The sequence below is a fragment of the Miscanthus floridulus genome, chromosome 2 (genome assembly GCF_019320115.1).
Source record: "Miscanthus floridulus cultivar M001 chromosome 2, ASM1932011v1, whole genome shotgun sequence".
In the NCBI taxonomy this organism is placed as follows: Eukaryota; Viridiplantae; Streptophyta; class Magnoliopsida; order Poales; family Poaceae; genus Miscanthus; species Miscanthus floridulus.
The window spans coordinates 124,222,907-124,236,737 of NC_089581.1; the positions used below are offsets into that span (position 1 = coordinate 124,222,907).

Here is a 13,831-nt window from a genome sequence, read left to right on the forward strand (position 1 = left end):
TCAAAATATTTCATCTGTTTTCAGACGTATGTTGCAATCGTTTTTTATCTGGATGTTCCACATGTTTCACACATATGTTGCAACAATATATTCCAAATGTTTCAACTGTTTCAGTCTTATGTTGCAGTAAGTGGTTTCATGTTGCAAGTGTTTTATTTAAATGTTTCATGTGTTTCACACACATGTTGCAAGTGCATGTTTCAAATGTTTCAAGCGTCTTGCATTCAAGTGTTTTTTTCATGTTACAAGTTTTTTATGTTGTTGGGCCGGGTGCTGGCAGATGGGGGTGCTGCGGTCTAGACGCGCTAGGGGCGTGCTCGTCCTCGGTCGCTCATCTCGGCTCTCGAGTGCTACCGTGTGGAGAGAGAGAGAGGAGGGGGTCAGGGGAAGGACCGGCGGGCACAGAGATGGGGGTAGAGTGCGCGCGTAGGGCAGAGCGAAGGCGGACAGGGGCAGGGCGAAAAACGGATGGGGGCGAGCTGCGTGGGCGTTCGCTGGACATCCGAGCGCTAGCCATGCCGATTAGATATATATAGAAGATATAGATATGTTTGGTCAAGTTTTTGAGATTGATTGGCTTTTTGAAATATAAGTTGAGCAATTATTTTTGGACGGAAGGAGCAACTAGTACATCTGTTTTGACGCGGTATACGTATATTGCGTGCCAGATGCAGATGACGACTCTACTATATCCTGAGGCTCTCGATGAACCGTGTCCCTTGCTCCAGCGCATTGAAGTTCCCTGATGTACTCCTCTATCTCAATGGATCTGTACCGCGCGTGGGTGCCCTCCTCCTCGAGGAGCCCCGGCAACGGCGCCACCAAGGCCCCCGACGGACGCCTCCTTGAATATCACCACGGTAGTCCGGCCCCTCTCTGGCGTCCGGGAGCACCCTGTGCTCGACGCTGTCGTAGGCGCCGTTGGTGAGGACGTCCAGGATGTCGGCGACGTTGACGACGAAGGCGCCCGGCAGCGGGCGCACCGGGAACCACCTGCCGTCCTTCCGGATCTGCTGGCCCGGCGTGTCGTCCACGTGCAGCAGCAGCGTCAGGCCCAGGCCGTCCGTGTGCGGCGTGATGCCCATCACCTTCTCCCGGTGGTGGCACGGAGGGTAGTAGTGGATCGCCATGCTTTGCCGCTTCCCCGTGAAGGCGTCCAGGAGCGCCTCCTGCTCCACCCCAAGGTCGGCCGCCATGGAACCCAGGAGCCTCATTGCGAGGTCGATCATCTCCACCGAGTAAACCTCAAGCGCGTCCCTAATAGTAGACAAAACTGAGTTCGGCCCAGGCATGTGAAGATCATCTATCGATGAACGTGAAAGACAGACCTGAACGTGGGTGGATTTGTAGGCCACATTTCCATGTTCCTGTCCTGGGGTGGCGCTGCGTGACGAGGATCATGCTCTCTGCCCAGTGCCACTGGACGCTCTGCTGTAGTGGTGCCCAAATCCTTCGAAGCCGTTGTTAGACATAATCTGTCCCTCTCCATTCTGAGACTGGTCGGCTCGGCCGATCACTCCCTGTTGGAAGTTGGGGACTGATCGGCTCTGCCGACTAGCAGTGCCGGTCCTGTGTTTTATAGGGCCTGGAGCGGCACACGCAATCAGGGCCCCCTAATACAGTCATCTTAATAATAAATAATATTATATAATTATATATTAAATGTTACAAACAAACACTTGAAATATATAAGCAATATTTTATGAAATAATTTATTTGTACTCAGTATCATTCGAAATCTTGTTTGATGTTGCATATAAATAGACATGTTTAATTCAGGACAAAAGTAAAACGATTTACTGCTTCTGTTTCAAATTATAAGAAATTTTTGTTTTCTAGATTCATAGCCTTTGCTATGTACCTAGATATATGGTATGTTTAGAAAACATCTTATAATTTGAGACGGAGGCAAGCGAACGCTGGACCAGTTGGTTTGGTTGTGCGCTTTGCACCTCACCGCTCAGGGTTCGAACCCCCTGGGGGGCGGATTTGTTGGCCGGAGGAGGCGCAATTTATTTGCGCGTTGAAAAAAATCCCTTTGTCTGCCCCACGCCAAAACACAGGTCTAAGGCCAGCCCAGTCTCACGGGAGCTACGGTGCTGCTGTGTATGAGTGGGACAGAGGTTCTGAGGTTTTCTCGACCTACGTGAGAAGGTCTTTTTCTAAAGCACAATGTTTGGGGCTGTCTTACCCATGAGGGTCGAGTTTTTTTAATTTGGGACGGAGAAAGTATAGTTTACATTGTAAGGCTGTGTTTAGTTCCAGGAAGTTGGAATTTGGGGCTACTGTAGCACATTCGTTTTTATTTGGCAAATAGTGTTCAAACATGGATTAATTGTGCTCAAAACGTTCGTCTTGTAATTTCCCACCAAACTGTGTAATTAGTTTTTTTTCATCTACATTTAATGCTCTATGCACGGGCCGCAAACATTCGATGTGACAGGTACTGTAGCACTTTTTGGGATATTGGGGTGGAACTAAACAAGGGCTAACTGAGGGAGTACATATTAAATCACCTTAAAATTCCTTTTAATATTTATTTATGCAAAATTATCACCGATCTAATAATAAACACTTGAACTTTAACATTCATTATTTATGCAAAGTTGATCATCCATTTAGCACAATAGGAGGAATTAGCGATTCAGGATGGCCATTGGATTCAGAAATCTGGAGAGTAGGATGTGCCGGCGTGTAAGATTCTAAGACTGCACCATCGCACGTTCTACTTTTTTGAGCAAAGCGTCAGCGTTCTACTGGCTGGCTAGCTGCTGCTCAAAGCTCTACTACGTCCAACACACGGCTTCTGGGGCCCTTTGGCATCGAAGGCCTGGAGCGGCCGCCCCGCTCGCCCTGCCCCAGGGCCGGGCCTGCCGACTAGTTCTTATAGCTATAACAGTATTACAATAGGTCACATCTACTATATTAGTTGGTAGCTATTACATTAGCCATGTCTTGGAAGTGGACTAAGATAAGCTTTATACTGTTAGGAGTAGTTGGTATACCCCAGTGCCGGTCCTAGGATTTTAAGGGCCTTCCGACGATCTCGTCGTAACGGCTCCTCTTGACCATGTATAAAATCTTATAATATATATGCGCTAATTTTACTTGCAAAACGAAAGCAAATTCAATAACATATTTTTAATTTAACATGTCTGATAATTATCGAGGAACAATATAGATTAAGGAATATATTTGTAGATGTATAATAATTATCGAGGAATAATGTAGATTAAAAAAATAATATATTCGTTTTCTTTTCTCACCCATGACAAATATTTCTTAGGTAACATTATAAAATTCTAACATGTGAATTAGAAGAAAAATATAACTATATGGGTACAAAGTAGCAGAAGTCTGGAATACTATACAAATAATTAATTTGGATTAAAAATAAAAAAGAAAAAAATACCTTGGGCTTAAACAACTAATCGGTGATCGCAATTCATAAGAAGCAAAGAATCAAGATGTCGTCGTCGTGGAGCCCTGCCTGGTCGCCGTCCTCGTGCGCCGTGTCCGTGTCTCTGGTAGTCTAGCTCTTCGCGGCGGCGTGGCTTGCCAGCTCCGCGCGTGAAAGGCGCACGTCCTGAACTCATGATCAGAGTGTGTTGTGTGCAGCGTTACTCCTCGCCTCCTCTTTATCCGAGGGCCGTGGGGAAAAGAAACTAGGAAAGAAATATCAATGTTGTCTTTTTGGACCGCCTAGCCAGTTCTATGTCTCTTTTCTTATTAGTTTGCTAATGCCTAATGGACTATATGACCTGAGAGTTTGTATACCTAGGCTTAGACCCCTCCTCCGCTTGGGCCCCCGGCCGTCGCACCTCGTGGCCTACCCTCGGGGTCGGCACTGGTATACCCTTTACCTTAAGAGTAGGTAGTTGGTGTATTCTTATACTCAAGAGTAGGTAGTTGACCAACAACTATGTACTGAGTGTGTATGTGCGCTGTTCTCAATCTCTTCTTCTATCTCTAGCCATAGTGAGTGAGTGTGTACTGGTAAGCTAGTTGCTTACCTGAGTAGGGCAGCCAGAGATCAACAAGTGGTATCAGAGCCATACAAGCGCCGTCGCCGGACTAACCGCTGGCGATGACGGACGATTTGGAGATGGGCGACAGCAGCGACGCTGAGTGGCTGCCCAGCCACGACAAGAGGTCGTTGTGCGCACGGTGCGGGAGGTCAGTGGCACCAGTTGGCCGCCGCTGACTCGCACCAACCATGAAGGTGAAGCTCAGAGTCCGACAGCTCTGGAATGCCATTGATAAGGGCACGGACAACGAAGAAGACAACATATCAGCGTTGGAAGCCATCCTCGCTGCTGTGCCAGCGAAGTACAAGGAGCCGTTGGGGCGAAGAGCGAAGAGCTCTGCTAAGGAGTGTGTGTTGGTAAGCTCAGAGCCCAACACTGGTGCTTGTGCTAAGTGTGTATGTATGTTGTTTTTAATCTCTTCTTCTACCTCTAGCCATAGTGAATAAGCGTGTGTACTGATAAGCTAATTACTTACCTGTTACCTGAGTAGGGCAGCCAGACATCAACAGCCGTTTCCTCGGACCGCCACTTTGGCCTTGCTTTCCAGCGGCAGGCTGAAGAACTGCACGGTACTGTCTTTCATTCGCTGCACCACTTCTTCATCAACTCCATGGTTTGTCAGCTACTCCACCACATACACAAAAAAGCATTGTAAAATTAAGAAACTAGCTCTCCTACGTAGGACTGGTTAGACATGCATGCATGCAAACGGGAGAAATAATGTAATGTAATTTTATATAAAAACAGATAGCAGCTAGAATTGAAGAAATCCGACCGGACCTGAAAGAAACCCCAGTTTCTGCAGGCATCGCCAAGCTTGGCGATCTACGACGCCGACAGCTCCGGGTCGAGGAGTCTGGCCATGTCGACGACCGGCAGCTCGTAGCTCTCGTCCGCACCGACGACGACACCGTCAAGGACCTCCTCGGTTCGGACATACTTCTCCGGGATCTGCTCGGGGTTGGCAAACGCTGAAGCCGCGGCATCCGTGATCTCATTCCTGTTGACAATACCGTCGTAGTTTGGAGCTTCCATTGCTGTGCGTCTGCTCTCCTGCACCTACCTCCGACTCCGATCGAATTCGGCTACTGCGATGATTGATGTGCTGATTTATAAACTGTTTCCACCCAATGCAAGTGCTGCTGCGGTTGTTGCAGGGTTCAGTCAGCTTACCTAACACACCACTCATGCCACATGGACTCCAGCTGGGGCCCAACCCAAGCATTGGAGAAAGCTCGATCCAAGGCGTAGTTGAGTGGCCGCATCATAACTGTTAACCCAGCGACAGAGCTCTCCAATCCAGGGAGAAAGTTCTGCGTGTCCACCTACAAATTCGTAGCAGCAGCGAGTTTAGCGGTAGTAGTTGCTGAGCTCAATCGGCCGGCCTACCTAACCTAACACACACTGACACACCACGGAAGGCGATTGGACTTTATGGTTGCCGTCTTGACAACAGGACTAAAAGTATCTTCATAATCAATTTCATACCTCTGCTTGTAACCTTTAGCAACAAGTCTTGCCTTGTAACGATCAATGGATCCATCTTTTCGTCGCTTCACTTTATAGACCCATTTGCAGTCAATTATATTTTTGACGTGTGGTGGATGAACCAAATGCCAAGTCTTGTTGCGACGAAGTGTTTGATACTCACTGTCCATGGCTGTACTCTAATTTTCATCTTGGAGAGCTTCACTAACAGTGGCGGGTTCCTCAGACGTAGCTGCCATCATGCACAATCGCACCGTGCCATCGGTGTACTGCTTGGGCTGACTGATCCCTTGAGAGAGGCGTGTGATCGGGCGACGTGGCACAGTAAGAGCAACAGTATCCACAACCACAGAACATCCAGAGGGGAGGATCTCCGTCGGCAGCAGATTGCCAGCAGCGGCAGCAGACTGCGGCTGCAGTCCTGCACCTGTCGGCAGACCCGTGGCCGCAAACGATCTTCCTGCAGCTAGCGGCGGACTCGCAGCGGAGATGAGAGGCAGCGTGCCGGATGCTGCCGCAGACGATCCTGCTGAAGACCCGACCGGCGGTGCCGATGCGCCTGCGCGCAAATCAGCCAGCGATCCCGAGACGGATTCAGCGACAGGATCAGCATCGGATCCCGCACTCGTAGTAGCTTGGTCTCCGCCGCCGAGACACATGTGATGATGAGCGGGCAACGCCATTTTTCCACCGTTTGACGCCAGATTTGTTCCTGCATCCAACTGACAACCAGGGGAACTTGAGACAGTATTAGGCACGGAGTTAGTAACATGTCGATCATGCAATTTTGCATCCCCAAAAGAGGTGGAACGAAGGAGGGATTCAGGAAGAAGAGATATTTCCGCTCGCAACCGTGCACCGGCGTTGGGATGGAGTTCAGAGAAAGGAAACACATTCTCATCAAACACAATGTCACGAGAAATATACACACGTCCTACAGAGGGATCTAAACACTTAAACCCCTTGTGTGAATTGCTCTAGCCAAGGAAGACACACCGTTTAGAGCGAAATTGCAATTTCGTGGTGTTGTGTGGACGAAGGTTGGGCCAGCAAGCACAACCAAAGACTCTAAGGAAGGAGTAGTCGGGTTTGCGACCATGGAGGCGCTCGTATGGTGTGTCACTGTGGATGACTTTTGAAGGAAGGCGATTTATAAGAAATACAGCTGTAAGAAACGCTTCATCCCAAAATTTTAATGGCATGGCAGCATGAGCAAGTAGAGAGAGTCCTATCTCAACAATGTGCCTGTGCTTGCGTTCAGCGGAGCCATTTTGTTGATGTGCATGGGGACACGAAATAAGATGTTCTATGCCTATGCGCCTAAAAAAAGAATTCAAGGTTTCATATTCACCTCCTTAGTCCGTTTGTACCTTCAAGATCTTGCGACCAAATTGTCGCTCGACAAGGTTTTGAAAATTACGAAAACAAGAGAATACTTCTGATTTATGGCGCAATAGATAGATCCAAGTAAACTTTGAATAATCATCGATAAAGCTTACATAATAGCTGTTTTTGCCGACCGACGTAGGTGTCGGCCCCCACACATCAGAGAAGACTAAATCCATGGGACTAGTAGAAATACTAGTTGACTTAGGATAAGGTAGCTGGTGGCTCTTGCCCTGCTGACAAGCATCACAAATTTCAGCTATATTCGAGTTTCTAACAAAAGGAAGATTATGGCGGCTCAGAACTTGCTGCACCACAGCAGGAGATGCATGTCCTAGCCTAGCTTGCCAGAATGACGATGACAACTTGGATGCACCAAGTGCTTGCTTATTGTAGGATGACTTGAGGGGATAGAGGCCCCCTTTACATCTGCCTTGCAGGAGAGTCCTCTTGGTCCCCTGTTCCTTGATGGAAAAATGATTTGGATGAAACTCCAGAAAAGCATTATTGTCACGAGCTAAACGATTTACACATATAAGACTTTTACTTGCTTGTGGAACATGGAGCACATTATTAAGATGAATATGGGTATGTGGGGAATGCAAAACGCTATGACCAACATAACCAATCTCCATACCTGTTCCATTTGCCGCATGCACTTGCTCGTTGCCGGAGTACTTGTCGCGAATGGTTAGCTTCTCGAGCTCCCCGGTGATGTGATCAGTGGCACCGGTATCCATATACCAGTTGGTGTCCACGCCGTAGTTGGAGGTTGCTGAAGCCGCTGTCTTCTACTGGGGCCCGGTGTAGGAGCTGTCAAACCTCTTGAAATAGCGCACCACCGTGTGCCCCTCTTTGCCACACAACTGGCAAAACACGCCAGATTGGAAGCCGCCGCGACCACCTCCGGTGCCGCCATGGCCTCCCTTGTGGCCACGACCGAAACCGCCTCGGCCGCCTCCACCACAGCCATTGCGAGGGCTGTTGTTGGCGTTGCCGCCCCCGCGACCGTTCTTCATCACCATGTTGGCCGAGGATGGAGCTCCCCCGCCTTGCATCTCCACGTGCTGCTCGAAGCTGACGAGCTGTGCGTAGAGCTCTAGTACGATGATCAGCTCGACTCTTGTCGCGACCGCCGAGACGACGGAGTTGAAGTCATTGTCGAGTCCGGTGAGGATGTAGGAGACGATCTCCTAGTCCTCCAGCTTGCGTCCTATCGATGCCATCTCGTCGGCGAGACCCTTCATCTTCATGAAGTACTCCGCCACAGTTGACGCTCCTTTAGATGCCGTGGCGAGCGCCATGCGCGTGGCGATCACACGCACTCGGGACTGCGAGGCATGCAGTGCCTGGATCGCAGCCTAGAGCTTCACGGCGGTAGATGCAGATGACACCTAGGAAAAGATTTCCTTGGACAGAGACGAAAACAAGTAGCTAAGCACCTGACTGTCCTTGGCTACCCACTTCTCATACTCTAGATTGGGCAGCGGGTCGACCTGCTTGTCATCCACCGTGTCGTCGTTCTTGCCGGCGGTGTCCAGGAACTCCGGCGGTAGTTTCGCGGTGGACTTGATGAACCCCGCGAGTTGGGCCCCTTTGAGAGCCGACGACACCTGAGCATGCCACATGCCGTAGTTGCCTCTGGTGAGCTTCTCCATCACCATGGGAAGGAGACGGAAGGAGAGAGCGGTGGTGGCTGGTGTTTGCGCCATGGGTCCCTAGATTAGATGGCTCTGGTACCATGTAAAAATGAAGGAACAAGATGCCCTTTCTAGGCTCTTGGTTATGTGTTATATAGGTAGGAAAAAGCCCCCTGTGTGGCCTTGTACATCACGGTAGACTTCAACAAACTATACACGGAGATTGCTATCTATGCATGCTCACATGCACAACCAACTGGCGCCCTCAACAACCTGAGAATTACAACGTGTTACAATGAACCTAGACACATATATTTTAACATGTAAAAATGAAGGAACAAGATGCCCTTCCTAGGCTCTTGGTTACGTGTTATATAGGCAGGAAAAAGCCCCCTGTGTGGCCTAGTACATCACGGTAGACTTCAACAAACTATACAAAGAGTTTGCTATCTATGCATGCTCACATGCACAACCAACCGGCGCCCTCAACTACCTGAGAATTACAACATGTTACAATGAAGCTAGACACATATATTTTAACACCCCTACTCAATCTCAACCGACCACTAGGTTGAGATTGTTCCTGAACTCTTCTACTTTAGCTGCAACAAGAGGCTTTGTAAAACCATCAGCTAGCTGATCAGCAGAATTAATGAAATGGATCTCTAAGAGTTTCTGAGCAACCCTTTCTCGGACGAAATGAAAATCAATCTCAATATGTTTAGTGCGAGCTTGAAAAACTAGATTAGCAGATAAGTACTTAGCTCCAATATTATCACACCATAACCGAGCTGCACGAGGATGTTGAACCCCAAGTTCATCAAGTAACTTCTGAAACCACATCACCTCTACAGTGGCATTGGCTAACGCTTTGTATTCGGCTTCAGTACTAGACCTAGAAACGGTGGGCTGCTTCTTGGCACACCATGAGATGAGATTGCACCCAAGAAAAACTACAAACCCGCCTGTTGAACATCGATCATCAGGGCATCCGGCCTAGTCGGCATCACTGAAAGCACTCACCATCATGGACTGAGAAGGCCGAACCTTAAGACCCAGGTTCAAAGTCCCTTGGACATACCGCAGAATGCGCTTAATAGCGCTCTAGTGCACCATAGTCGGTTGATGCAAAAACTGGCACACTTTGTTCACCGAGAAAGAGATGTCAGGTCTAGTCATCGTCAGGTATTGCAAAGCCCCCACTACACTCCTGAATCTGGTAGCATCATCAGGGCCTAGCTTCACACCATCTGTAGCACTTAACTTCTCAGAGGTAGCAAGAGGAGTATTGATCGGTTTGCACTTGCCCATACCAGCTCTCTGGACAACATCAGTAGCATAGCGCTGTTGAGACAATAGGAGACCATCCCTTGATCTCTTGACTTCGATGCCCAAGAAGTAATGAAGATCACCTAGATCCTTGAGTGCAAAGTCCCGTTCCAAATCCCAGAGCAAAGCATCAGTAGCATCTTTGGATGAGCTAGCCACAATTATGTCATCAACATAAACCAGAACAAAGATAGTATGCCGACCTTTCTGATAGTAAAACAAAGATGTATCTGCCTTGGATGGAACAAATCCTAGAGTTTCAAGCTTACCACACAACCAAGCATACCAGGCGCGAGGTGCTTGTTTGAGACCGTAGAGTGCTTTATCGAGTTTACACACCCAATTCGGTCGATCCTTGTCAACATATCCAGGGGGTTGACGCATGTATACTTCCTCTTCAAGAACTCCATGCAAAAATGCATTTTGAACGTCAAGTTGCCTAAGAGTCCACCCCTTTGAAACAGCTATGGACAAAAAAAGACGTATGGTTGCCGTCTTGACAACGGGACTAAAAGTATCTTCATAATCAATTCCATACCTCTGCTTGTAACCTTTAGCAACAAGTCTTGCCTTGTAACGATCAATGGATCCATCTGCTCATCGCTTCACTTTATAGACCCATTTGCAGTCAATTATATTTTTGCCGTGTGGTGGATGAACCAAATGCCAAGTCTTGTTGCGACAAAGTGCTTGATACTCACTGTCCATGGCTGTACTCCAATTTTCATCTTGGAGAGCTTCACTAACAGTGGCGGGTTCCTCAGACGTAGCTGCCATCATGCACCATCGCACCGTGCCATCGGTGTACTACTTGGGCTGACTGATCCCTTGAGAGAGGCGTGTGATCGGGCGAGGTGGCACAGTAGGAGCAATAGTATCCACAACCATAGAAGATCTAGAGGGGAGGATCTCCATCGGCAGCAGATTGCCAGCAGCGGCAGCAGACTGCGGCTGCAGTCCTGCACCTGTCGGTGGACCCGTGGCCGCAGACGATCTTACTGCAGCTAGCGCCGGACTCGGAGCAGAGATGAGAGGTAGCATGCCGGATGCTGCCGTAGAGGATCCTGCTGAAGATCCGACCGGTGGTGCCGATACGCCTGTGCGCAAATCAGCCAGCGATCCCGAGATGGATTCGGCGATAGGATCAGCATCGGATCCCGCACTCGCAGTAGCTTGGTCTCCGCCGTCGAGACACATGTGATGATGAGCGGGCAACGCCATTTTTCCACCGTTTGCCGCTAGATTTGTTCTGCATCCAACTAACAACCAGGGGAACTTGACACAGTATTAGGCACGGAGTTAGTAACATGTCGATCATGCAATTTTGCATCCCCAAAAGAGGTGGAACGAAGGAGGGATTCAGGAAGAAGAGATATTTCTGCTCGCAACCGTGCACCGATGTTGGGATGGAGTTCAGAGAAAGGAAACACATTCTCATCAAACACAATGTCATGAGAAATATACACACGTCCTACAGAGAGATCTAAACACTTAAACCCCTTGTGTGAATTGCTCTAGCCAAGGAAGACACACCGTTTAGAGCGGAATTGCAATTTTGTGGTGTTGTATGTACGAAGGTTGGGCCAGCAGGCACAACCAAAGACTCTAAGGAAGGAGTAGTCGGGTTTGCGACCATGGAGGCGCTCGTAAGGTGTGTCACTGTGGATGACTTTTGAAGGAAGGTGATTTATAAGAAATACAGTTGTAAGAAACGCTTCATCCCAAAATTTTAATGGTATGGCAGCATGAGCAAGTAGAGAGAGTCCTATCTCAACAATGTGCCTGTGCTTGCGTTCAGCGGAGCCGTTTTGTTGATGTGCATGGGGACACGAAATAAGATGTTCTATGCCTATGTGCCTAAAAAAGAATTCAAGGTTTGATATTCACCTCCCCAGTCTGTTTGTACCTTCAAGATCTTGCGACCAAATTGTCGCTCGACAAGGTTTTGAAAATCACGAAAACAAGAGAATACTTCTGATTTATGGCGCAATAGATAGATCCAAGTAAACTTTGAATAATCATCGATAAAGCTTAAATAATAGCTGTTTTTGCTGACCGACGTAGGTGCCGGCCCCCACACATTAGAGAAGACTAAATCCATGGGACTAGTAGAAGTACTAGTTGACTTAGGATAAGGTAGCTAGTGGCTCTTGCCCCGCTGACAAGCATTACAAATTTCAGCTTTATTCGAGTTTCTAACAAAAGGAAGATTATGGTGGCTCAGAACTTGCTGCACCACAGCAGGAGATGCATGTCCTAGCCTAGCATGCCATAATGACGACGACAACTTGGATGCACCAAGCGCTTGCTTATTGTAGGATGACTTGAGGGGATAGAGGCCCCCTTCACATCTGCCTTGCAGGAGAGTCCTCTTGGTCCCCTGTTCCTTGATGGAAAAATGATTTGGATGAAACTCCAGAAAAGCATTATTGTCACGAGCTAAACGATTTACACAGATAAGACTTTTACTTGCTTGTGGAACATGGAGCACATTATTAAGATGAATATGGGTATGTGGGGAATGCAAAACGCTATGACCAACATAACCAATCTCCATACCTGTTCCATTTGCCGCATGCACTTGCTCGTTGCCGGAGTACTTGTCACGAATGGTTAGCTTCTCGAGCTCCCCTGTGATGTGATCAGTGGCACCGGTATCCATATACCAGTTGGTGGCCACGCCGTAGTTGGAGGTTGCTGAAGCCGCTGTCTTCTGCTGGGGGCGGTGTAGGAGCTGTCAAGCCTCTTGAAACAGCGCACCACCGTGTGCCCCTCTTTGCCACACAACTGGCAAAACACGCCAGATTGGAAGCCACCGCGACCACCTCCGGTGCCGCCACAGCCTCCCTTGTGGCCACGACCGAAACCGCCTCGGCCGCCTCCACCACGGCCATTGCGAGGGCTGTTGTTGGCGTTGCCGCCCCCACGACCGTTCTTCATCACCATGTTGGCCGAGGATGGAGCTCCCCCGCCTTGCATCTCCACGCGCTGCTTGAAGCTGACGAGCTGTGCGTAGAGCTCCGGTACGCTGATCGGCTCAACTCTTGCCGCGACCGCCGAGACGACGGAGTTGAAGTCGCTGTCGAGTCCAGTGAGGATGTAGGAGACGAGCTCCTCGTCCTCCAGCTTGCGTCCCGCCGATGCCATCTCGTCGGCGAGACCCTTCATCTTCGTGAAGTACTCCGCCACGGTTGACGCTCCTTTAGATGCCGTGGCGAGCGCCATGCGCGTGGCGATCACACACGCTCGGGACTGCGAGGCATGCAGTGCCTAGATCGCAGCCTAGAGCTCCACGGCGGTAGATGCAGATGACACCTGGGAAAAGATTTCCTTGGACAGAGACGAAAACAAGTAGCTAAGCACCTGACTGTCCTTGGCTACCCACTTCTCATACTCTGGATTGGGCAGCGGGTCGACCTGCTTGTCGTCCGCCGTGTCGTCGTTCTTGCCGGCGGTGTCCAGGAACTCCAGCGGCGGTTTCGCGGTGGACTTGATGAACCCCACGAGTTGGGCCCCTTTGAGAGCCGACGACACCTAAGCATGCCACATGTCGTAGTTGCCTCTGGTGAGCTTCTCCGTCACCATGGGAAGGAGACCAAAGGAGAGAGCGGCGGTGGCTGGTGTTTGCGCCATGGGTCCCTAGATTAGATGGCTCTGGTACCATGTAAAAATGAAGGAACAAGATGCCCTTCCTGGGCTCTTGGTTACGTGTTATATAGGCAGGAAAAAGCCCCCTGTGTGGCCTTGTACATCACGGTAGACTTCAACAAACTATACACGGAGATTGCTATCTATGCATGCTCACATGCACAACCAACCGGTGCCCTCAACAACCTGAGAATTACAACGTGTTACAATGAACCTAGACACATATTTTAACAGAACAGGAGAACAGCAGCCGAAGCCATGAGTCCGTGACGGACACCGCAACGCGCGTATCCACTGAAGAAAGCTCAGCTG

General features: G+C 49.2%; 1 protein-coding gene, 1 non-coding gene and 1 pseudogene across 2 annotated transcripts; all 3 read right to left on the bottom strand.

Annotated features, from left to right (window-relative positions):
- Window positions 1–606: 606 nt before the first annotated feature.
- On the bottom strand, window positions 607–5,063 carry LOC136537000 (S-norcoclaurine synthase 1-like; annotated as a pseudogene).
- A 632-nt stretch (window positions 5,064–5,695) lies between these two features.
- LOC136537001 (uncharacterized) lies at window positions 5,696–7,875 on the bottom strand. The gene is made up of 2 exons (XM_066529112.1): window positions 7,647–7,875; window positions 5,696–6,450 (listed from the first exon to the last, which is right to left on the bottom strand). The coding sequence occupies exons 1-2, from the start codon at window positions 7,873–7,875 to the stop codon at window positions 5,696–5,698; spliced, it is 984 nt and encodes a 327-aa protein (XP_066385209.1).
- Window positions 7,876–12,861: 4,986 nt separating this feature from the next.
- Window positions 12,862–13,000, bottom strand: LOC136541063 (small nucleolar RNA Z247). The gene has a single exon (XR_010780168.1). It is a non-coding gene; the product is annotated as a small nucleolar RNA Z247 (small nucleolar RNA).
- Between the last annotated feature and the right edge of the window lie 831 nt (window positions 13,001–13,831).

Excerpts from the sequence above, each read along its gene's own strand:
- LOC136537001 (XM_066529112.1), bottom strand. The coding sequence starts at position 7,875 with ATGGCTGTGGTGGAGGCGGCCGAGGCGGTTTCGGTCGTGGCCACAAGG. Across the intron at positions 6,451-7,646 it reads TACGGCGTGGACACCAACTG|GACGTGTGTATATTTCTCGT; the intron begins GTATATGGATAC and ends ATCCCTCTGTAG.